At 35.7% G+C, this 27,201-nt stretch overlaps 1 protein-coding gene across 2 annotated transcripts in view; it reads right to left on the bottom strand.

Annotated features, from left to right (window-relative positions):
* The window catches only part of LOC150106189 (RRP12-like protein), a 582,235-nt gene that overhangs the window by 368,522 nt on the left and 186,512 nt on the right, over positions 1-27,201 (bottom strand). For both annotated transcript variants that reach the window (XM_090392222.1, XM_090392221.1), the window contains exons 10-11: positions 21,301-21,392; positions 8,594-8,705 (exon numbers count right to left, since the gene is read on the bottom strand). In XM_090392222.1, the coding sequence (XP_090248348.1) occupies positions 8,594-8,705; positions 21,301-21,392 (204 nt within the window). The remainder of the gene's footprint in view (positions 1-8,593; positions 8,706-21,300; positions 21,393-27,201) is intronic.

Genomic DNA, 27,201 nt, shown 5'->3' with positions numbered 1-27,201 from the left:
CTGACATCTTAGATCTCTTTTCCTTTGCCATCAATTCTGGTTATTTTTCTTGAAAGAACAAAATCTACAAGCAGATAGAGGGAACCGCCATGGGTTCCCCACTCTTGCCAATTTTTTTATGGAAGATTTTGAAAAATGAGCCATAGACTCAGCCCCTCTCAAACCTTCTATCTGGCTAAGATATGTAGATGATGTGTTCTCTATTTGGCCTCATGGCCCAGATACATTAGATTCCTTCCTCAGTCACCTCAACAGCTTACATCCAAGAATCCAGTTTACGATGGAAAAGGAAAAGAACAATTGTTTACCCTTCCTAGACACCTTAGTTACACGCCTTCCTAATGATACATTTTCCTTCACTGTATATAGAAAACCCATGCACACAGACAGATACATCCAAGAGAGCCCACAATCTTTGTTCCAGTGGAATCGCCGTTACAACTGAGCTTGACCACATACACAATGCTTTCCTCTTCAATGGCTACAAGTGATCACAGTATTAAAAAAATAATCAGGTCCTCCCCCATTCATCCAGTCTTCTCTTCAGAAAGAGTTTAGAAATGCCATCACCATAGCCTACATCCGTGGCACATTGGAAAAAATAGCCAAGATTTTAAAAAAGTACAACCTACACACAGGTATTTATGCTCCACCGCAAACTTGCTACCCTTATCCATTCTACAAAAGATCAGCTCCCTCCTCTCTCAGTGCCTGGATTTATAAAGAACAATGCTCATGTAAGCTGATCTGCCTATCTGTCCAAAGTACAGACAGGCAGATCAGCAACCATCCACCTAGAGGAACACAAGTCGTACATCTGCAACCACGACTATGGTCAGTCAGGCCTGAGTGACCATGTCTTGCATACAACCCACAGGATCTCATGGGAAAAAACCACCATACCTACAACCACATTTAGAGGATGCTCTACCTAGATAGGATTTTAGAGTCATCCACATGGTTGGGGTTAGTATTGTATGGTATTTGTGTATATGTTACATTAGTTTTTTTGTGTAATCTCAGAAGATGTCTCAGTGACTGAGACAAAATATAGGAAGTATTAAATTCTGTTTTAATCCTTTCTGCGTGCATTATACAATCCATTAAGCCTCCAACATGATGTCCTCACAGCACTTAAGATTCACACAGCAATTAGAATGATTATTAAGCCATCCCTAGTACATACTAGAATCAAACTATATAATGTCTTGTCAAAACCAACTTTACTATACAGAAGTGAAACATGGACCATAAAATGGAAAAATGAAAAACGAATTCAAACAGCAGAAATTAAATTTCTCAGAAAAACAGCTGGATATACCAAGTGGGTCCATAAAACAAGAGAAGAAATTTTACAATCCTTGAATATAAAATATACAATTAAAAGACAGCATAAACAAAAATGGATAGAACATTTAAATGGAATGGACAACAGCAGACTACCAAAAATATTATACAGATTGGCAAATGTTCATCTGAAATAGCGTCGATAATTTCCACACTCAGTACCAAGACTGTTGTAACACATGCAGCTGCAGGCAAACACACCTTCAAGAACACCTTGAAACAAACAGAACAAGTTTCTTTTCTTCTACTCCATCCCTGCTAATGCTGTATTGTGGAAGAGTCATCCCCCTGATGTGTTTCCCAAGGAATACAATACACAGGCTTTTAAATCAAATATAAACAAGTTTCACCTTTCCCAACCTTCCCATACATGGTACTAACATCAAATTCCTGCCATGTACCCTCAAGGGGTGTACAGGATATGACAGTACTACATGAAAAATTTACATCATTACTAACTTCCTATCTACAATTTTCCTCCAAATCAGTCTGTTACTTGTCAAGACTCCAACATTATCAGATCTTATATTTCTATCGTCTAAGGCACTTTGTACCATATCAATCCACCTATATCTTGGTCTTCCTCTGGGTCGTTTTCCTGCCAACCTGGCAGAGAACACTTGTTTTGCTAATCTTTCCTCTCCCATTCTATTTAAGTGACCATACCACCTGAGATTAGCTCTGCTAATGCATTCCTGGATGCTGACAATGTCAAGTTCTTTCCTAATATCCTCGTTTTTAATATGATATTGCCAATGATGCCATCTGTTCATGCCTCTAATCTTTCTCAGGACTCTCATATCTGCGGTCTCTAGTCTTTGGTCAAGTGTTTTACTTCTGACCCAGCTCTCAGATCCATAAGTTAAAACTGGTTTGAACACTGTCTTGTATACAGCTAATTTAGTGTTCCCACTAATTTCTCTCTTATTCCATATGAATTTCTTCAATTGACTTCCCACCATACCAGCTTTGCTGATTCTGTTGTCTATTTCTATATTTAATTTACCATCTTCAGTAAAAATCGTGCCTAAGTAGCTGAAATGTTTTACTTGTTCCACAGGTTCTCCATTCACAACACAGTTGACATTTTCAATGATTCTGCCTATTTTCATTGTCTTTGTCTTTTTATTGCTGACCTTCATAGCATATCTATTACAACAGCTATTCAATTTAGTCAGAGAATCTTGCAGACTTGTAGCGGATTTATTTAGAAGTATAACATCATCTGCATAAAGCAAAGAGCTGATATCAACATCTCCAATTTTGATATCAGGTTTAATACCACTTTCCTTCATAATGTGATCCATATAGATAATGAATAACAGAGGGGATAATGTACATCCTTGTCTCACACCAGATTTAACATTAAACCATCTTCCTGTACTTCCTTCAATTCTAACTGCTGACTTACAACTCAAATAAAGACTAAGTATTGCTTGATATAATGCCCCATTGACACCATATAACTGCAGCATATTGAATAGCTTCTCTCTTGGCACCTTGTCATATGCCTTTTCCAAATCGACAAAACTTAAATATAGATCTTTGTTATATTCCCATGCTTTCTCGACTATTTGTCGTAAAGTGAAGATCTGATCCTGACAGCCTCTATTTGGCCTGAATCCAGCTTGTTCTTCACCAAGCTTTTCTTCCACAATTCTTCTCAACCGTTTCTCAAGTATACTGGCATAGATCTTGCCAGGAACACTCAGTAGGGAAATACCTCTGTAATTCTCACATTCAGTTTTATTTCCCTTTTTATATATGGGTACTATGAGAGCTCTACTCCAATCATCGGGAATTCGTCCCTCTGTCCAAGCTTTCTGAACTATGTAGTGCAGCCACTGTAAGACTTTTATACCACCATACTTCAGCATTTCTGGTCGAATATCATCTACTCCTGCTGCCTTTCCACATTTCAAGCCTTTGATGGCTTTTTCTACTTCAGGTATGGATATGTACTCCTGACTGCATGCCTGGTCAGTGTATTTTATCACTGTGCTGTCATCACTGCTTGTTTCATTTAGCAGTTTCTCAAAAGTAATTACTCCATACTTCAAGGATATCTTTTTCTCCTGTTTTCATGTCACCTTTATCATCTCTAACTCCTTTTACAGCACTCTTTCCTCCATTCCTAAGCTTCTTCAACAACCTCCAGAATATTTTGCCACCTTCTTGATATTTATTTTCTATATTCTTGCCAAAGTCCTCCCATGACTTTTGTTTAGCTAGTTTTACACACTGTTTAGCTTTCTTACATTTGTCTCTGTATTCTGTAAGAGTAAAAGCTGACTTATTTGCCAGGAACTTTTGATATGCTTTCTTCTTTTCCTTCACTGCCTCTTTAACTTCCTGTGTCCACCAGGGAGATCTGATTTTTTTATCCTTGCACACAACCTCACCACATGCCTCTCTGGCAGAATCAATCAATGTTTTCTTCAGAGTTTACCACTGAATCTCCAAGGTTTGATTCCTGTTCTCAAACTCTTTCATTTTTCCTTCAATAATCTTTGTGTATTTTAGTCTACAGTTCACATCTGAGAGCTGCTCAACTTTTATTCGCTTTAAAACTTTCTTACATGTTATTCTTTTCAATATGAAATTCAATTTTATCCTGCTCAAGACTAAATAGTGATCACTTCCAATTTCAAATCCTCTATACACTCTGGTGTCCTGCACCAGGGAGAAAACATCACTATCAACAATAACATAGTCAATGAGACTTCTCTTATTCCTAGCCTCTTCTCTCCATGTGAATTTGTGCACATTTTTATGTTGGAACATGGTGTTAGTAATAACCAGTCCATGTCCTGAGCAGAAATCCAACAGATATTTGCCATTATTATTAGCTTTGCTCTTTTCTCCAAATTTTCCCAAAATATTTTTGTATGTCTCACAATCATTTCCTACTCTGCTATTTAGATCCCCAACAAGGACCAACTTTTCCTTTTTCATTGTGTCAGTTGCTTTTTCTAAAGCCTCAAAAAATTCATCCACTTCTACCTTAGTAGAACCTTCTGTGGGACCATAGGCACAAATAAGTCTCATTGTCCAGTTCCCCATTCTCATATTTGCCCACATTACTCTACTTGAGACTGACTGCCATTCAAGAAGATTAGCCTCGTATTTTGTGTTGAATACTATGGCTACTCCTTCTTTTCCTTGATTGTCATTGCCTGAATATAACATTTTGTATTTATTGCTCAGAAAGATCTCACCAGTTTTGGTCTTTTTTGTTTCAGTCACCCCCATTATATCGATCTGGTACTTATCTAATTCCTCAGCTAGCTCCATTTCTTTGCCATTCAGGCTTCTTACGTTGATAGTACCGATATTTAACTCTGGTGATGTAGAGTTGGGGTTTGTTTTCAGATTTGTTCCAGTAGCTGACTTTTCGCTGTTCGGCCTGGTTCCCTGGCGAAAACAACGGGGGCCTTGTTTAACCGGGCGACGCCCCAGCCGGCATGAAATTTTGTCATGTTGTACCATCATTTTTTATTTTGGTTTAACCAATAAGAATACAATTTGGTCGGCTAAATCCCAAATTGCCAGCCCATCCTCGTTCGTTCAGTATCAAAGTAGATACCCAACAGGGTGCACCACGAGAAGGTGAGGATTGGACATTAGGTCAGAAGCCCTGGTCGGTTCTCCGCATTCCTTTAAAGGCTATGTGGAGGTCTCCTCTCAGTTATACAGCTTTAAACCTTAAGCACCCCCCGGAACACTCAGTAAGGAAATACCTCTGTAATTCTCACATTCAGTTTTATTTCCCTATATATATATATATATATATATATATATATATAGGTACAATTAAAGCTCTACTATAATTATCAGGAATTCGTCCCTCTGTCCAGGCCTTCTGAACTATGCAGTGCAGTCACTGTAAGACTTTTATACCACCATACTTCAGCATTTCTGGTTGAATATCATCTACTCCTGCTGCCTTTCCACATTTCAAGCCTTTGATAGCTTTTTCTACCTCAATTATGGATATGTATTCCTGAGTGTATGCCTGTTGCTTTTTTACCACTGTGCTATCACTGCTTGTTTCATTTAGCAATTTTTCGAAGTAATTACTCCATATTTCAAGGATATCTTGGTCTCCCGTTTTCATGTCACCTTTATCATCTCTAACTCCTTTTACAGCACTCTTTCCTCCATTTCTAAACTTTTTCAATTACCTCCAGATATTTATTTTCTATGTTCTTGCCAAAGACCTCCCGTGACTTTTGTTTAGCCAGTTTTACACAGTGTTCAGCTTTCTTACATTTGTCTCTGTATTCTCTAAAAGCACAAGCTGACTTATTTGCCAGGAACTTTTGATATGCTTTCTTCTTTTCCTTCACTGCCTCTTTAACTTCCTGTGTCCACCATGGAGTTATGATCTTTCTATCCTTGCAGACAACCTCACCACATGCCTCTCTGACTGAATCAATCAGGGTTTTCTTCAAGGCTTGCCTGAATCTCAAAGGTTTGGTTCCTGTTCTCAAACTCTTTCATTTTTTCTTCAATAATCTTTTTGTATTTTAGTCTACAGTTCACATCTGAGAGCTGCTTAACTTTTATTCACTTTAAAACTTGCTTACATGTTATTCTTTTCAATATGAAATTCAATTTTATCCTGCTCAATACTTAAATAGTGATCTCTTCCAATTTCAAATTCTCTGTACATGCAGGTGTCCTGCACCAGGGAGAAAACATTACTATCAACAATAACATAGTCAATGAGACTTTTCTTATTCCTTGCCTCTTCTCTCCATGTGAATTTGTGCACATTTTTATGTTGGAACATGGTTGTTAGTAATAACTAGTCCATGTCCTGAGCAGAAAGGTAACAGGTATTTGCCATTATTATTAGCGTTGCTCTTTTCTCCATATTTTCCCAAAATATTTTTGTATGTCTGACAATCATTTCCTACTCTGCTATTTAGATCCACAACAAGGACCAACTTTTCCTTTTTCATTATGTCAGTTGCTTTCTCTAAAGCATCAAAAAATTCCTCCACTTCTACCTTAGTAGGACTTCTGTGGGACAATAGGCACAAATAAGTCTCATTGTGCAATCCACATTCTGATATTTACCCACATCACTCTACTTGAGACTGCCTGCCATTCAAGAAGATTAGTCTCGTATTTTGTGTTGAATACTATGGCTACTCCTTCTTTTCCTTGATTGTCATTGCCTGAATATAACATTTTGTATTTATTGTACAGAAAGATCTCACCATTTTTTTGTCTTTTTTGTTTCAGTCATCAGTATTATGTCGATCTGGTACTTATCTAATTAATCAGCTAGCTCAATTTCTTTGCCATTCAGGCTTCTTATGTTGATAGTACCGATCTTTAACTCTGGTGATGTTGAGTTGGGATGTGTTTCCAGATTTGTTCCAGTAGCTGAATTTTCGCTGTTTGCCCTGGTTCCCTGGAAAAAACAACAGGGGCCTTGTTTAACTGGGCGACGCCATAGCCGACATGAAATTTTGTCATGTTGTACCATCATTTTGTATTTTGGTTTAACCAATAAGAATACATTTTGGTCGGCTTAATCCCAAATTGCCAGCCCATCCTCGTTCGTTCAGTATCCAGGCAGATACCCAACAGGGTGCAGCACGAGAAGGTGAGGATTGGACATTAAGTTAGAAGCTCTGGTCGGGTCTCTGCATTCCTTTAAAGGCTATGTGGAGGTCTCCTCTCAGTTATACAGCTTTGACCCTTAAGCACGCCACTAACATAGTATAGGTTGTCATGTTGGAGGCTTAATGGATTTTTTTTTTACAACACTCAAAAAGAATTAAAATAGAATTTAATACTTCCTATATTTCGTCCTAGTCACTAGGACATCTACAGGGATTACAAAAACAATTAATGTAACATATACACAAATAACAAACAATACTAAGCCCAACCACGTGGGTGACACTAAAGAGCGCCCTCTAAGGGCAGTAGTAGGTGGCCTGGAATGTAAGGTGGGAACTCTGGTGATGAGTGTTTCCCAAATCTTCGGAAGCTTAATGCAACCGTATTTATTGAGATTTGGTTGGTTTTTGAGAGCTGCTGCTGCTAAGAAAAGTCTCTCTTTCTTGAATTTTCTGAGGTGGAGAATGGTGGTTTTCTTCCATGATACCCTGTGGGTGGTGTCCAAAACATGGTCAGCCAAGCCTGAATGGCCATAGTTGTGTTTGAAGATGTAAGACTTGTGTTCCTCTAGACGGATGGATGCTGATCTGCCTGTCTGTCCAAAGTATGCCAGCTTACAGGAACAGGGTACTTTGTAAACTCCAGGCAGAGAGAGAGAGGAGGGAGCTGATCTTTCGTAAAACGGATAAGGGTAGCAAGTTTGCGGTGGGGCTTATATGCTGTGTGTAGGTTGTACTGTAAATTCTAAATTGTAAATTCTATTTTAATTCTTTTTGAGTGTTGTAAAAAAATCCATTAAGCCTCCAACATGATGTCCTCACAGCACTTAAGCCTCTACACACGTATAGTATAGGTTGATTAACCAACCTCTCATGTATGGGCTCAACATATAAAAAATAAATTTAAAATCAAGGATATGCCTTACGGATAAAACTGAACCAGAGAACTTAGACACAGATATGTCATCCTGCCTCAATACAAAGGATTATATAAGATGACTCGCTTATGCAGAATTAAGTACAAATTTCTCTTTACAGCCACTGCATAGAGGAGACTGCCACAATTTGATTTCAAGCTTGATCTGATAGAGCATGTTGTTAATTTCTCTATTCTATAATGCTTATCTTATAATCTGCCTGAAATCATTGGAGATAGGTGGAGAGTGGTATGTTCAGATATTATAACTGGCCTAGTATGCAGTCCTGTTTCCTTTAATTCCAACATGGCTTGGGATCCAAAAGAAGTGCACGTCCAGGTGTAACTTCAATAACTGAGAGATGTTGGAAATGTGAGAGCACTGGATGTTTTTAGAGTTCTAGATTTAGTATCCGTAGAGAACTTAATGAGTCTGTATGGATAATGCACCTTTGGTAACATTGGTGACATCTGGTCGGTTAAGATTTATCAAATCTGCTGCTCCTTGATCCCCAATTGCTTTGAGTATACTGGTTGCCCCTGGTTACTAACCATGATTTATCCATTATGCTATTTATGTAATAAAACAGTTTTAAGATAACTGATGCACAAATTCATCATATTTTTTAATGTTTAATCAGTTAATGATGCAGACTGTAGTCTGCCTGTATAAAATTAATTAGGAACTAACCTTGAGAACATCTGTGACTGTAATCACAACTTCAGTTCTGCTGCTCAACCAGCATTCTACTGCAACAGCAAAAAACTGTGGCATATGACTAATGCATAATTCTTCTTTAAGCCTGAAAATGTTCCACAAATAAATATAAATAAAAATACATAAGATATGTAAGATTGCAAGTTATATATATATATATATATATATATATATATATACCAAAACTTAACCCTAAATCTCAATGAATCAAAATTTTAACTTCCATCCTAAATGCTGTAATTTCTTTAAAAATCTTTCTTCAAGAATGAAGTTGTTCCATGCACTGAGTGGTTTCGCTAAGATTTTGTAAACTTTTTTTTTTCTTACCACAAAAGTAAATAATCAAAAATGTAATAAACATGGAAAAATACAAACATATTTCAAAATATACTGAGTGCTTAGCATTATTATGCTGAGATTACTAAGACTAAAGAAAGTGTTGTGTGTTTGCACCAGCTAATCTGTTGATTTTTTCTTCTATTTTACAGAAGAAAAAATATTTTAGGAACTATCTAAAAGGAAAAACCATGGTAAGTTTGAATAAGAAACTCAGCTGCATTTAAGCAGAATCAACCTGAACATCTCCTATCTATTCAGCATCCATGAACAAAATTAATACTTATGGCTTATAATTTACATTCTGAACAGAGAGCACTGCAGGCTGCAAAAATTTAAAAAGAATATTTCTGTGACTAAAGGAGATTATGAATTATAAAGCAGTCTTTTATGTACAGGAGTAAATCTGGTAAAACCACATGAACTTTGTTTCATCTAGCTTCCTATACATCATCATCAAATTCCTGCCATGTACCCTCAAGGGGTGTACAGGATATGATAGTACTACATGAAAAAAATTACATCATTATTAATTTCCTATCTACAATTTTCCTCCAATCAGTCTGTTACTTGTCAACACTCCAACATTATCAGATCTCATATTTCTATCGTCTAAAGCACTTTGTACCGTATCAATCCACCTATATCTTGGTCTTCCTCTGGGTCGTTTTGCTGCCAACCTGGCAGAGAACACTTGTTTTGCTAATCTTTCCCTCCCATTCTATTTAAGTGACCATACCATTTGAGATTAGCTCTGCTAACGCATTCCTGGATGCTGACAATGTCAAGTTCTTTTCTAATATCCTCGTTTTCAATATGATATTGCCATTGATGCCATCTGTTCACGCCTCTAATCTTTCTCAGGACTCTCATATCTGCGGTCTCTAGTCTTTGGTCAAGTGTTTTACTTCTGACCCAGTCTCTGATCCATAAGTTAAAATTGGTTTGAACACTGTCTTTTATACAGCTAATTTAGTGTTCTGACTAATTTCTCTCTTATTCCATATGAATTTATTCAATTGACTTCCCATCATACCAGCTTTGCTGATTCTGTTGTCTATTTCTATATTGAATTTACCATCTTCACTAAAAATCGTGCCTAAGTAGCTGAAATGTTTTCCTTGTTCCACAGGTTCTGTATGCACAACACAGCTGACATTTTCAATGATTCTGCTTATTTTCATTGTCTTTGTCTTTTTATTGCTGACCTTCATACCATATCTATTACAACAGCTATTCAATTTATTCAGAGAATCTTGCAGACTTGTAGCAGATTTATTTAGAATTTTAACATCATCCGCATAAAGCAAAGAGCTGACATTAACATCTCCAATTTTGATATCATGTTTAATACCACTTTCCTTCATAATGTGATCCATATAGATAATGAATAACAGAGAGGATAATGTACATCCTTGTCTCACACCAGATTTAACATTAAACCATCTTCCTGTACTTCCTTCAATTCTAACTGCTGACTTACAACTCAAATAAAGACTAAGTATTGCTTGATATAATGCCCCATTGACACCATATAACTGCAGCGTATTGAATAGCTTCTCTCTTGGCACCTTCCAGATCGACAAAACTTAAATACAGATCTTTGTTATATTCCCATGCTTTCTCGACTATTTGTCGTAAAGTGAAGATCTGATCCTGACAGCCTCTATTTGGCCTGAATCCAGCTTGTTCTTCACCAAGCTTTTCTTCCACAATTGTTCTCAACCGTTTCTCAAGTATACTTGCATAGATCTTGCCAGGAACACTCAGTAGGGATATACCTCTGTAATTCTCGCATTCAGTTTTATTTCCCTTTTTATATATGGGTACTAAGAGAGCTCTACTCCAATCATCAGGAATAAGACCCTCTGTCCAGGCATTCTGAACTATGCAGTGCAGCCACTGTAAGACTCTTATACCACCATACTTCAGCATTTCTGGTAGAATATCATCTACTCCTGCTGCCTTTCCACATTTCAAGCCTTTGATGGCTTTTTCTACTTCAAGTATGGATATGTATTCTTGACTGCATGCCTGGTCAGTGTTTTTTTTTATCACTGTGCTGTCAGCACTGCTTGTTTCATTTAGCAGTTTTTCAAAGTAATTACTCCATACTTCAAGGATATCTTTTATTCCAGTTTTCATGTCACCTTTATCATCTCTAACTCCTTTTACAGCACTCTTTCCTCCATTCCTAAGCTTCTTCAACAACCTCCAGAATATTTTGCCACCTTCTTGATATTTATTTTCTATAATCTTGCCAAAGTCCTCCCATGACTTTTGTTTATCTAGTTTTACACAGTGTTTAGCATTCTTGCATTTGTCTCTATATTCTCTAAGAGCACAAGCTGACTTATTTGACAGGAACTTTTGATATGCTTTCTTCTTTTCCTTCACTGCCTCTTTAACTTCCTGTGTCCACCAGGGAGTTCTGATTTTTCTATCCTTGCAGACAACCTCACCACATGCCTCTCTGGCTGAATCAATCAGTGTTTTCTTGAAGGCTTGCCACTGAATCTCCAAGGTTTGATTCCTGTTCTCAAACTCTTTCATTTTCTTTTCAATAATCTTTCTGTATTTTTGTCTACAGTTCACATCTGAGAGCTGCTCAACTTTTATTTGCTTTAAAACTTTCTTACATATTATTCTTTTCAATATGAAATTCAATTTTATCCTGCTGAAGACTAAATAGTTATCACTTTCAATTTCAAATCCTCTGTACACTCTGGTGTCCTGCACCAGGGAGAAAACATCACTATCAACAATAACATAGTCAATGAGACTTTTCTTATTCCTTGCCTCTTCTCTCCACGTGAATTTGTGCACATTTTTATGTTGGAACATGGTGTTAGTAATAACCAGTCCATGTCCTGAGCAGAAATCATACAGATATTTGCCATTATTATTAGCTTTGTTCTTTTCTCCAAATTTTCCCAAAATATTTTTGCATGTCTCACAATCATTTCCTACTCTGCTATTTAGATCCCCGACAAGGATCAACTTTTCATTTTTCATTGTGTCAATTGCTTTTTCTAAAGCATCAAAAAATTCCTCCACTTCTTCCTTAGTAGAACCTTCTGTGGGACCATAGGCACAAATAAGTCTCATTGTCCAGTTCCCCATTCTCATATTTGCCCACATTACTCTACTTGAGACTGCCTGCCATTCATGAAGATTAGCCTCGTATTTTGTGTTGAATACTATGGCTACTCCTTCTTTTCCTTGATTGTCATTGCCTGAATATAACATTTTGTATTTACTGCTCAGAAAGATCTCACCAGTTTTTGTCTTTTTTGTTTCAGTCACCCCCATTATGTCAATCTGGTACTTATCTAATTCCTCAGCTAGCTCTATTTCTTTGCCATTCAGGCTTCTTACGTTGATAGTACCGATCTTTAACTCTGGTGATGTTGAGTTGGGGTTTGTTTTCAGATTTGTTCCAGTAGCTGACTTTTCGCTGTTCGCCCTGGTTCCCTGGCGAAAACAACGGGGGCCTTGTTTAACCGGGCAACGCCCCGGCCGGCATGAAATTTTGTCATGTTGTACCATCATTTTTTTTTTATTTTGGTTTAACCAATAAGAATACAATTTGGTCAGCTAAATCCCAATAATTTTTGATTTTTCTGTTGATATTATCATACCACAATCTTTGGATATCTCATTTAGATTTAAAATAGCTTTCTGTAAGTTATCTTCAGAATTTGTAATTATTATTTGATTGTCTGCAAAAAGGAGAGTGTTTAAGTTAACTGTAGGTGAAAGTTTAATTCCTTGGTGTAAATTTTTACTCCATTTTATTATTATTTCGTTTAAGTAGATATTAAAAAGAGTTGCTGAGAGCGGACATTCCTGGTTTATCCCTTGGTTTATCTCTCTTGTATATGATAGCTCGTGATTTAATGTTATTTTTATTTGTTTATTTTCATATATACTTGTGATAGCTTTTAGGATATTATTTGGTAATACGAACCCCTTGGTTTATCTCTCTCGTATATGATAGCTCATGATTTAATCTTATTTGTGTTTGATTATTTTCATATATACTTATGATAGCTTTTAGGATATTATTTGGTATTTGTCTTTCTTTTAATATGTTAAATAATATGTTTCTTTTAGCTTTGTCAAATGCTTTTTCAAAGTCAATAAATGCAATATGTGTTTCCAAATTATATTCTCTTCTTTTCTCTACTATTAATTTTAGGCAAAAGCCTGCGTCTATACACGATCGTCCTTTTCTAAATCCATTCTGTACCTCTAGAATAAAGTTTTCCGAATATTTCATTAGTTTGTTATTTAAGATTCTGCTATATATTTTGTAACAGGAATTTAGTATACTGATACCTCTATAGTTTTTAGGGTCATCTCTATTACCTTTCTTAAAGAAGGAATCACAATTGCTTTTTTCCATTCTATTGGGATGATACCAGTTGAGTAAATTTTATTTAAAAATAATAAGTCTTTTTTTGAATCTTGTTCCTGCATATTTATATAGTTCTGAACCTAGCTTATCTTCTCCAGGTGATTTTCTGTTTCTTGTTTCTTTCAGGCTGATTTCTAATTCTTCTTCAGTTATTTCCTTTTCATTTTCGTTAATTGTTTGCCAGTTGTCTTTTTTAAAATATTTGTCTGTTCACAGTTCTGTGTAGTAATTTAGAAATTCTTCTAATTTTAATTCGGTGTTTAATTTTATGTTTTCTTTGGTATCTGCATTTAGGTGTTTCAAAATCTTATATACATTGGGTCTTATTTTATATAAATCATGTTCTAAATTAGAAACAAATTTATTACATGATTCTCTATGTCTTTTTCTGACTTCTCTTTTAGCTATGGCTCTTATTCTTTTATATACTATTTCATCTTCTAATCTTTTACTGCTTAACCATTTGTGATAGGCTTCTTTTTTCTTTTTAATTATTTCTTTGATTGTATCATCCCAGATCTTCAGTTTTTTTTCTTTTATTGAATTTTTTGGTCTTTCCTAAGCTTTCATTTGCTGCTGCATTTAGTATTGTTTTTATATTAAGCCATTCTATTTCTATTTCTTCATTTTGTTTTATTTTATCTAGATATTGGTTAATTCTTTGTTCATATAGCCATTATACATTTGTGTCATTCAACAGTCTAGTTTTATAAGCAAATGTTTCAATTTTTCTTTCTGTTCTTGTTACTTGTAGCCATTTAGGTGGTAATCTTAATTTTATTTTAACAAGGAAGTGGTCACTACTTATTTCATATCCTCTGTGAACTCTAACATCTAGTGAAAATTTTGATGTCTTTTCATTTAATATGAAGTAATCTAATATTGATTTCCATCCTCTTGCTGCCTAAGTATATTTATGTATGTCTTTATGTTTATAGAAGGAATTCATTATTTTTAGGTTATTATAAACTACAAAGTCAATCAATTTTTTACCATTTCTGTTTAGAGTGTGTTCTCCATGTATTCCTATATTATTATTAATTTTCATGTTTCCAATTCTTGCATTTAAGTCTCCTGCTAAAATTATGTAGTCATTTTTATTTATTTTATTATATATGTTTTGTAGCTGATTATAAAAATCAATATTATCCTGTTCTCTTCCTTCTTCTGGGGCATATAAACCAATTATTGTTAAATAGCCTCTATCTATTTTTATTCTAGCTTCTATTATTCTCTCATTCCATAATTTATAATGTTTTAACTGTTTTGAAAGGGAGTTATGAATCCAAATCATGACTCCTGCTTGTGCTCTTTGGTCTCTGTCGACTCCACTGTATATCACATTAAAATTTTCAGTTCTCATAGTTCCTTTTAATTTCTTTTTTGTTTCAGTGATTACTGCTATTTTAAAATTTCTTTCATTTAGTAACTGGTCTAATTCTATTTCTTTATATGCTATTCCTCTTACATTCCAGTTGGCTATGTGTATTATATTTTGTCGTTTCCATTTTCGTTTTCCCTTTTCCATTCCAGGGTCATTTCCCATAGATTCAATCCGATTATCTTTTTCTGTCAGCTTATAAGTAGGATTATGTTCTCCATGTCAGGGGACTGGCCTGACGATGGAATAGTTCAGTGGTAGCGCTGCTACCTTAAGGCTTCTGAACTAGCCTTCTTCTGAATTTAAACCCATAGGAGGAATAGGGTATATTGAAGGGGAAAGAGTAGATTATAGAATTATAGTAAGGTTTATAGAGAGGGCATAGTTGTAAGGCCAGAAATGAAAAGACCCCATGGCCCTCAAGTACTCTAATAGCATAAGGGTCATAAAGTAAGAAGAGTTGGCTGATAAGGCCTTATAGGAAAGATTAAAGTAAGTGGATCTTCCTCAAAGTAGAAGAAGGAGAGGATAGATCCAGCTAGGGATCCATGGGAGTGCCGCTTCCCTTACAATCAAGATGATTGCCCCTTATGGTTTGGTAAAAGTGATTCCTGTAATGTTCTAGCCAGTTTGCTTGTTCTGCAGGATGAAAAATCAGAGTTTCCAGAAGGAGAGTCCTACTACTTATGAGACTGGCTAACTCACCTTGAACTGAAGAGACCTTATAATGGTTCTTTTCATTCTATATGAAATCCGTCAGGTTTTTCGAAGTAATTTGGAGAAATTTTTGATTGAGAGAGAGATAACAGAGCCAGATGAAAGTTATGATTTACTGGACAAGCAAACAAAAAAGATACACACTGAAGATGAAATTAAGAGAAGGATAGTGAGGGAAAAGAGCTATTTCAAACTGAACTAACATTATGAAAGGGATGTTAGTAAGGCCACAAAAGTTGGAATTGGTAAAGAAACAATTCTTCAATTAGCAATGTATAAATATGAAAGCTGAATGTTCAAGAATAAAGTGAAAAGTAACAGATTCATTTGAATTATAGACATAACGAATCCAACAGCCAGCCAGGTTTTGGAGAACATAAAGATGAAATGCACCTTTGTAGACTGACTGCTAAAAAGTAGTTAATATCATTCAGACATATTAATCAACCAGATGAGCACTGCTAATACTAGGAAAGATAGAAGACTTGGATGGAGAATACAAAGAAATTACCAATGAAATTATAACTACTGAAAGAAGAAACAATGGAATATAGAGAAAAATGGAGAACTTATACTCACAGTCATCAAAAGTTAAACAACAACCAGTTCATGCTTCAACAACAGGAGATAAAATCATAAGGAATGAGCTGAATAACAGTATAATTTACAAGAGGAAACAGCATATCTTCATTGTTAGCAAATAGAAACATTATTGGGAAGCAGCAAACACACTAAGGATGAATGACAGACGGTAAGGCATGAAAATAAGTTAGTGAAGATAGACTCAAATAAGTAATGAGTCCTGGAACACAAGAAAATATTCAAATAATAATATGTACACATTCTCACAATCAGCAGGGAATACATAAAACTTTTTATATCACAACCGATTGCAAGAAAGAGCTATTAGAAGAAGCAAAAAAAAAAAAAAAAAGAGAGTAAGACTCAACATTATGAGTCTACTGCCTGTTATGACAGAGATGAGTTGAAGAGGAGGGCAACAAATATGGCATGAAGTTGATAGACCCTTGGACTGAATTTAATGTATGGAAAAGTCTGATGAACTACACTTCAAGGTATTGAATTAAGTTTCTCAGAAGCAGTGTGTGGGCATGCACATGAGGAAAGTATGAGAATGACAAAAAAAAGTCTATAGGTGGGAGATGGATGCCATCGCTTGTAAAACCACTGCACCGCTTATTGGGGATCTGAAGTGGCTTGAAAAGGTCCCATGTTTGATCTCTAGAGCAGGGTTTCTGGACTATGTAAAAAAAAATAAATGAAAAATACAAATATATATATATAAAACTGATAAAAATAGGGAAAAAAATCCTTAGCCCACCCATGGTACAAAATGTACCATAGGTCTGAAAAAATAATCATAATTTAAAATTCTGAATATTTTTACATATTAATGAAGGAGATATGAATCTTTTGATGTTTAACTGCCAGTAAGCGAAACTCTAAAAACTCGGACTAAGATCTATGAGTTTCATACCGACAAACTATCGGCAAATCCAAGTGTAAGTAACCACTTGGTAGTGCAACACCAAGGCAACTCGAATCAAAGGTGGAGCAAGCTCCCTCACTATCCTTGATATTTTCTCATAATATAAAAACACAGCCCCTAGGGGATGTAATACTGTAATTACATTATGAGGAGAGGTCACTACCCAGACCGGTTTCAACCTTTTTTGAGGTCTCATCAGTGAGTAGGTAGACCTGGAAGATAACAAGGTTTTCTTTTCACTTAAACCTTGTTATCTTCCAGGTCTACCTACTCACTGATGAGACCTCAAAAATGGTTGAAACCGGTCTGGGTAGTGACCTCTCCTCATAATGTAATTACAGTATTACATCCCCTAGGGGCTGTGTTTTTACATTATGAGAAAATATCAAGGATAGTGAGGGAGCTTGCTCCACCTTTGATTCGAGATGCCTTGGTGTTTACTTACAAGTGGTTACTTACATTTGGATTTGCCGATAGTTTTTCGGTATGAAACTCATAGATCTTAGTCTGAGTTCTTAGAATTTCGCTTACTGGCAGTTAAACATCAAAAGATTCATATCTCCTTCATTATTATTATTAAGGTTACCAGAAAAATAGCCGTTTGGGTTTCAATCTATATTTTTACATATTGTTTTTGTTGGTATGTTTATTAGTTTTAGTTTCATAACACACATTGTCGGAACTTGCGATGTGCCCGTTATTGAAATGGTTTTGTCAAAAATGATATGTAATGTGGTTAAAAATTTATGTACTTACCAGATTTGAATAGCTGTGTTACTTTAAACAAATTTATTGTAATTTATGAAGACATTCTCTTGTCGCTAACAGAGACACCGTGTCAGCCATTATATTTAGTTTCTCGCTTGCCATTTTCATGGAGTGCGCATGCTCGCCAAGAAGTTTGATGTGTGATTGACAGCTGACAAGAACAGCGTTCGGTATCAGAGTAACGGGTGTAAACAAGAAGTGTTCGGAGAGAAAATTAGAACACAAGCCGGCAGGCATTTAGATTCGGAGGAAATTGAGTTTTTTTATGTGACAGTCGGAAGAAAATTAATAGTATATTCTGAAAAAGGAATCATGGAACTATGAAGTTTACAGTGGAATAAGTATTGATAAATAAAAAGGAAATATAGGCATTTTAAAAGGAATATTTGAGGAAAAGCAAATTGTAAGATTCATAATAGATTCCGAAAAGGGATTCGTAGAACTGTGGATTTTTTAAAGTGGAAGAGTTAAGACTATCAATAAGCATTAGTGAATAAAAGAAGAAATTGCAATTTACGTTCTAAAGGAATGTTCAAGAAAACTCTGATTAGAAAGTTTCACCTGTATTGAGGACGCCGGATCTAATTATTATTTCTACTAAAAAGAGACAGAATTGAGTTAGGAAGAATTAATGTGAGCTGAGCTACATGAGTGATGAAAAATGATCCTGTGAAAATGAAGAATAAAGTCATATATCTTCGGAAAAGGGCCTTGACAGAGAAAGAAACTGGCTATGAACAATTTGTCATCGTGCAAACAAAGTGTTTAGTCTAGTCTTAAGTGTAAGTTTATTTTTAAAAAGTCCTTGGATCCAATTAATTCTATAGTTAGTTATAGTTATGTAATATTATTTGAAGTGTATATATATTGTTTTTGTTTTATTAAATGTGTTTATTTTGTATTTTGGTCTTGAGTCAGTGATTTTTTGAATTCTGAAAGAAATAGTAAAAAAAAAAAAAGTCATTGCAACAATCGGAGCGAACCCTTGTACAATAAATAAAAACACTTTGAAATAAAATAAAAAAATAATTGTTGAACAGAGATCATCTCTATATACAGGATAAATATTATGATAATATCCTCTAAAAGTAAATGTCTAATATATTAACAGGTCCACAGAGACATAGGCTGAATGAAGGAGAGATCACATGGCTGCAAGGAAATAGAATTTATTCACCTACTAAGAGTCAATTATTTGAAATAGCATGTGATAGAGAGGACTCAGGATTTCAGGTGCTGGATCTAACAACAGCATCAGAAGATTTAAGCATACTAAGATAGCCCCACACTGCCTCCAACTGGGGAGAGTGTTCATGCAGTCTTGGCTTGAAAGATTGCCACACATGGAATTCAGTTAAGCAGGGAGTATTATACAGAAATACAGGCAAGTGATGAAAGCTTAGGAGACAATGCGACAGTGTAAGAATCTGCTGTTTGGATGGTAAATGACCAAGCAGTGTGAAGGATAAATCAGGCAGGATTTAGATGGATGAGTAGTACCACTCATCTAAATCATTCAAGTTGCAATATATATACATATATATATTTTTTTTTTGGAGGGGGGGAGGGATAAATAAATATATATATATATATATATATATTTGTGTGTGTGTGTGGTAAAAAAATACTCAACAGTCATACAGTCAGGAATACATATCTACACTTGAAGTAGAAAAGCCACCAAAAAGGGGTTGAAATGTGGAAAGGCAGCAGGAGTAGATGATATTCGACCAGAAATGCTGAAGTATTATTATTATTATTACTATTATTATTTGACACCTTCAGGGAGTACAAGGACTCATCGAGGGAGGGCACCTGCTCTACAACTCTGTCTCCACCATTCAATCATTAACTGAACCGCAACTACACCAACAGCATCTATTGCTGACCACCACTGGTATTTCCACAGACAATCACACATCCATGCCCACGGTGGGATTCAAACCGGCAGCCTTTATTTTTGGCTGGAGAGCGGATACGCTATCCACTCAGCCAACCAGGCAGTCTAAAATGTTTGGAGTAGAGCTCTAATAGTACCCATATATAAAAAGGGAAATAAAACTGAATGTGAGAATTACAGAGGTATTTCCCTACTGAGTGTTCCGGGCAAGATTCATGCCAGTATACTTGAGAAACAGTTGAGATGGATTGTAGAAGGGAAGATTGGTGAAGAACAAGCTGGATGTAGGCCAAATAGAGGCTGTCAGGATCAGATTTTAACTTTAAGACAAATAGTTCAGAAATCATGAGAATATAACAAAAATCTGTATTTAAGTTTTGTAGATCTGGAAAGCATATGACAAGGCACCAAGCTATTCAAAATGTGACAGTTGTATGGTATCATTGGGGCATTATATATCAAGCAATACTTACTCTTTATTTGAGTTGTATACGCTTTATTTAAGTCAGCAGTTAGAAGTGAAGGAAGTACAAGAAGATGGTTTAATGTTAAATCTGGTGTCAGACAAGGATGTATATTATCCTCTGTGTTATTCATTATCTACATGGATAACATTATGAAGTGGTATTAAACCTGATATCAAAATTGGAGATGTTAACCTCAGCTCTTTACTTTATGCGGATGACGTTATACTTCAATATAAATCTGGTACAAAGTCTGCAAGATTCTCTGACTAAATTGAATAACTGTTGTAATAGATTTGGTATGAAGGTTAGCAATAACAAGACAAAGACAATGAAAATAGACAGAAGCACTGAAAATATCAACTGCATTGTGAATGCAGAACCTACAGAACAAATAAAACAATTCAGCTACTTAATCACGATTTTTAGTGAAGATGTTATGAATATGGAAATAGACAACAGAATCAATAAAGCTGGTATTGCAGAAAGTTGACTGAATAAATTTATATGGAATAAGAGAGAAATTAGTCAAAACACTAAATTAGTTATATACAAGACAGTGTTCAAGCCAATTTTAACTTATGGATCTGAGAGCTGGGTTAGAAATAAAACAGTTGATCAAAGATTAGAGACCAGATATGAGAGTGTTGGAGAAAGATTAGGAGCATAAACAGATGACAATGGCAATATCATATTAAAAGAGGATATCAGGAAAGAACTTGACATTGTTAGCATCCAGGAATGTGTTAGCAGAGTTGATCTCAGGTGGTATGGTCACTTACACAGAATGGGAGAGGAATAATTAGCAAAACAAGTGTTCTCTGTCTGGTTGGCAGGAAAAAGACCCAGAGGAAGACTAAGATATAAGTGGATTGATGCAGTAAAAAAGATCTGATAATGTTGGAGTCTTGACAGGTAACAGATTGATTTGGAGGAAAATTGTAGATAAGAAGTTAGTAATGATATAAGTTTTTCATGTAGTACTATTATATCCTTGAGTGTATATGTCAGGGAATTTGATGATGATAAAATCATTGTATTTAGCCCATTCAGTATTTAATTAAATAATTACACAATTAAAGAATGAACTTTATCTCTTGCTTTAATGCTCAGCTAAATAAAGTCAAATGACTTATGTAAACTAAAAGTTACTTTTACTGCTTAAGAATATAATGATAACCTACCTCTGCAAATTAATGAATGCTTCTCTCATTACCGCTAACCATATTGTCATCGTTTGAGAATCATTAACATTAGGCTGATAATCATAAAGTGCCTAAGAGAATAAAATAAAAATGTCACTTTTAATAAAAAAAAATAAATAAATAAAATAAGAATGTCCTTTAGTATATAAAATGTATGTTATTTCATCACTAACAATAACTGCTTGCATAGTGCAATTGGAAAAAACAGTGGAACATTGGGCCCTTCTACTGAGTAAGACATGCATTCATTTTCGGTCATTATAAAGAGGAATTTTTATATAGTCTTTTTCAACTGAAGGTGAATTAGTTAATCTCATACAGAGGTAGCAGGCTTTTTTTCCCTTCCTATCCTGCATGCAGACAAAGACAAATTGGCTTTGAGACAACACACAATTTACAGACAAAAAAAAAAAAAAAAAACATGAGCAGATTAGAATAGAGTAGCATAATGCCAGTGCCCTCCAACAATTAGTCCTTGGACTTCTTCAGGTTGTCACATAATAATAATAATACTGCAACTGTTCATTCAAACCATTTACTGTGAGTTGAGAATTGTGTAAAATTCATCTCTGACATCAACTTCTATTGCAATAACAAATCAGCCACATAATGAGTAATGAGTTATATGATGCAACATGAAAATATGTGATACAACGATTCTCGGAAAAGACTTAGACGTTGGTTATGCATTTTTACTAAATAATTTAAGGAAATTACAATGCAAACTAGGATATACATTAAAATAAATTTTAATATAACTTCAACATTTCGGCAACGTCACGTTGCCATTTTCAAGGAACTTACGAACAAGATACGTGCATGCAGGCACAACAAAAAGTAAGTGAGGAAGAAGCAGGAAGCTATTATTTCTCCTCAAGTCCTGATGGCGCCCCCTAGCGAGCAATGTTGGTATTCTTGGGGCGACTGGGCTGAAGGTATTCTGATGTAGGTTTCCCAAATTTGAGGCCGTCTCATGCAGCCAAATTTGTTGAGGTTTGGATTGTTTCTTAGGGCTGAAGCTGGTTCCATGAAAAGCCTTTCATATTTGTATTTACTATGGTGTATTATCATGGCTTTCTTCCACCGTATTTCTATGGCATGTATCCAGCGCATGGTCAGCAAGACCAGAGTGGCTGTATTGGTGAAACCAGATGTAGTTCTTGTGTTCTGAAATTCTGATATTTACTGTCCTGCCTGTTTGGCCAAAGTAGGACAGCTTACAGCTGCAAGGTACCTGGTATACATCAGGTAGGTCTTTGGGGGGGGGGGGGGGGGGGGGGGGTCTTTAGTAGAGCAGATAAGGGATGCCAATTTTTTATATGGTCTGTAACAAGAAGTTAAGTCATGTTTTTTTAGGATTTTTGTAATTTTTTCCGAGGTGCTTCGGATATAAGGTATGGTGATGGATTTAGAGTAATCCTTGTTGTGAGTTGGGGGTATGGGGGATGTGGTTTATTGGTTTCAATATTTTTTGGATTTTTTTTTTTTTTTGGGGGGGGGGGGGGGGGGGCCATTGGCTGAGAAAGTGTTCAGAATGTGATTTAGTTCTGTGGTAAGTGCATTGTCATTTGAACAGATAACTTTAGCCCTGTTGTGTAGTGTCTTAATGACTCCATATTATTGCGAGGAGGGGTGGTGGAATTGTTGGTGAATGTATCTGCCTGTATGGGTGGATTTTCTATAGACTGAGAAAACCAAGGTTCCATCAAGCTGGCAGGTGACTAGTATGTCTAAGAAAAGAAGCAGTTGTTTTTTTCCTCTTCCAGGAGTGAATTTGATTCTGGGGGTGTTGGTTGTTTAAGTGTGTTAGGAAGGAGAGGAGTGCATTGGAGCCATGTGGCCAAATAGCGAACACATCATCAACATAGCAAGCCAAATGGTTAATTTTTGTGGGGCAGAGTTTAAGGCTTTCTCTTCAAAAGTCTCCATATAAAAGTTGGCCAAGGGTGGGGAGAGTAGAGGACCCCCCCCCCCCCCACCTACCTGGTGTATACCAGATACCTTGCAGCTGTAAGCTGTCCTACTTTGGCCAAACAGGCAGGACAGCAAATATCAGAATTTTAGAACACAAGGACTACATCCGGTTTCACCAATACAACCACTCTGGTCTTGCTGACCATGCGCTGGATACCTACCATAGAATACGGACGGTGGAAGAAAGCCACGATAATACACCGTAGTAAATACAAATATGAAAGGCTTTTCATGGAATCAGCTTCAGCCCTAAGAAACAAACCAAACCTCAACAAATTTGGCTGCATGAGATGGACTCAAATTTGGGAAACTTACATCAGAAGACCCTTCAGCCCAATCGCCCAAGAATACCAACATTGCCTGTTTGAGGGCACCATCAGGACTTAAGGAGAAATAATAGATTCCTGCTTCTTCCTCACTTACTGTTTGTTGTGCCTGCGTGCATGTGTCTTGTTCTTAAGTTCCTTGAAAATGGCAACGTGACGTTGCCGAAATACTGAAGTATATTAAAATTTATTTTAATATATATATCCTAGTTTATGTTGTAATTTTCCTTAAATTATTTAGTAAAAATGATACAAAGATGTGTGGAATCAAGAATGTCAAATTCAAGTGGAGCCATTTCTTTACAGACAACCCATCAGTGTTGTTTAAGTTCACTGTGATAACACCAGTATTTCCATAATATATATAGGATGGCCAGTTTGGCTTGCAATCAATCAGATGAGTGCACATTAAGAGAGCTGGCCACTATTTCTGGAAAACCCTTATATTACTATTATAATTACGGCTATTTTACCTGCTACAGTTTAGGAGGGGCACTCCTCAACTGTAGCAGGCAAAATAGCCATAATTATAATAGTTTATTAAGAGGAGTAACATGGGAGTTTTCCCAGAAATAATATACACACCCTTATATTACTTTATGGCAGTACTGATAAAACTGCATATCAAACTGCAGTAGTACTGAATTATTTATACTAAAAACTTCATAGTGATGAATTATATTTAAGAAGCCAGTTTCCATCCAAATAATTTTAATATGTATACTACAATCATTCTGCTAACTGAAATTGGTTGCATAATGGATATGACCAAGCCAGTGCATGAATGCCTGTTAAATGGAATATTTTCTTCAACCACTGCTTTGCAAGCATAAAAATCAGAACATCCCCCCCCCACTCTTCAACCACCACCACCACGAGACTGGCTAACTCACTGCCAGCCAAAAATGTTCTTTGCATCCTAGATGGGATTCAATCTTAAGCAAATCCCAAAGGATGCATCATGTTGACCTTATAATTGAACAACTAAATCCCTGACACTTTATAACCAATATAATCGACATAGAGAGAGATAAGCAAAGTGGTTAAAACGTAACAGCACAAGAAAACAAAGGAATTAAGATCATCAATTATAACAAAGCTGATATACAAAAGGTGGAATTATAATAAGCACAAAGAAGTCTAGTTAAAACCAATACTGCCAATACTGATGTGAAAAACTGAATTTACTAATCATTAAGATAATTCCAAGCAGAGAACAAAAACAAACATTTAAGATGAAATCATGTGGCAGTAAAGTGTTGATAATAATAACTTACATATATGACAACTATCCCTGAAAGGTTGGAAAACTAGAGTACAAGTGTCATTGATAGGAATTTGGGAACGCTGCTTTAGAAAAACATGGGATATCTTCAAGTGACTTCAGGTCCTCAATTTCCACATGCACACCAAGTTAAGAATAATTGGTAATTATAAATATGTGGACCAGAGGATGTGCAAGTGAGTAGGATATCCAGGAAAGATAAAACTAATAGAACTTTATTTTTTCATATTGAACTTAATACATAGTGAAGGCTATTGATCTGAATGAATCCACCTTTGGCTAATTATTATTTGAACCATCTGGAAGATACTTATGGCCAGCCAGTTCTCATCAATTCATTTTCAACCCTCTTTCTGCATTCTCTATGTTGATGACACATTTGCAATCTGGCCTCATTCTGAAAACAAACACCATCTTTTGCATGTACGAAGGTGGTAAGTTTGTCATCAACATAGCAAACCCAGGAAGAGGGGTGAGATGAATGGATGAGAAAAAAAGTGGCTCAAATAATAATTAGTCAAAGGTAGATTCATTCGGATCAACAGCCTTTTCTCTATATTAAGTTCACTATGGAAAAAGAAAGTTCTGGAAGTTTACCCTTCTTGACCAAGTCTGTTCAATACCTCCCAAAAATTCAGTTGTCAATTTTAAATCAGAATGATTGCCTTTTCACACATAAGTTTGGAAGATTCTCATCTTGTAAATATCAGGGTTTTTTTTTTTTTTTTTTTTTTAAATATGATTCCTCTAGCATTCAACAATTTCAATTGTACTGATTGTTGCATTTACCCTGTATTCCTGTCTCTTTGAAATGCTTGTTGTTCCACACACACTGACAATGTGCTGTTAATTTCAGTAAAAAATATTTCTGCTACTTTCATTAAAATTTTTCATAGTGTTATGCCGCAGGTGCCTTTAAAGATTATGGGAAAGGCTAACCATTCACTGACCAAAAACCTTGCAAGATATTTATTCCATGTGACTTCAGATGTCATTGACAGAGTTAAGGATATTGTAAAATTCGATGCGGTGAAATTTTATATAACGATTTTTCGGCATCGATTTTACTGAGGTCACAAACCATGAGGAAAGAAAGAATCGTAACTTACTATATTTTAAATAAGTGCTGATCGTAAACTTGTAAAGCTAACTAACAAAAAGAATGATATAGAAATTGTTCACAAATTATAAAAATATTGTAAAGGTTAAAATTGTGAATAATAGTGGTTTGATGTAACAGAATGTTAAAAGTAATTCTTTAAGTTAAGGAGATTAGACCAGATTATGTTGGCAACTTAAAAGTAAACAAAAGTATTCAAGGTCGTTCAGATATAGAGATTGTTGCCGCCAACTCTGAAGGTCAAAACTTCAGTGATGTCATTTATTTATGGAAGATTCGGGAGTCTCTGACACTAATAACAAGGAGCTTCTGAATCATATAAAAGAGGCACTTCGAGGTCTGTTCAGGGGGCTGGCTGTTCGAGGAGTTTGTTTGTCTTGCAGAAGTAGTAAGTCCAGGAGAAGAAGGTCATTCTACGGAGTTGTATTTCCAGTAGCAGAACGTGCCATGTGCGACCAGATATGCGGTGTCGACAGAAGATCCAATAACCGACGGTGAGCTATGCTACAGATCCTGGACGAGGACTACACCAGGATGACCGCCAAAAGTCGTTCAGCAAAGGCTATGATATAGAGCTAAGGAAAGCAGTCGGCAGAACCGCTAAAAGTCATCCAGACTGGTAGGACTGTATTTGTTTCTATGAATTTGTGAGTACATTTTAATATGTTAACTGAGATTGTGAACAAGAATTGTATGTCTACTGAACATGGCTTTGTTAAAATTAGTTGGTTAAGTGTGCTATAGGAAGTAATTGAGGCTGAAACAAAATTAGCTAACATATTTATTGAGAAGAATGTTAGCCAGTGATAATGATTGTAACAGTCAGAAATTGTCTAGAGTTGGAAAAGCAAGTTTTTCTTAGCATTGTAAATTGCAGATACTGTAAGGTTACGATTTTAAGTTTAAAGTAGGAATTAGAGAGAATGTTTAATGTATGTCTTATTGTATTGTGCTTAAGGTAAAATAAACTATCACCTGAATTTTGACCAATGCACTGTCTCACAAAAATAACCGAACCTGTGTGCTTAGATTAGAGAAATTGCCACAACCGACTATTTAAGGTATTATTTTAGAAAGTGATCTATTCTTATAATAGTTATAAGTGTTATAACTATTCTTCTTGTGCCATAACTCTAATTCAGGGTGGCACAGTCGAAAAAACAAATAAATTTTTC

This window comes from Typopeltis vanoorti, chromosome 5 (genome assembly GCF_054136105.1).
Source record: "Typopeltis vanoorti isolate ZY-2024b chromosome 5, IOZ_Tvanoo_1.0, whole genome shotgun sequence".
Classification (NCBI taxonomy): Eukaryota; Metazoa; Arthropoda; class Arachnida; order Uropygi; family Thelyphonidae; genus Typopeltis; species Typopeltis vanoorti.
The sequence above is the reverse complement of the archived record's forward strand: the minus strand, read 5'-3'. Positions and strand labels throughout refer to the sequence as shown.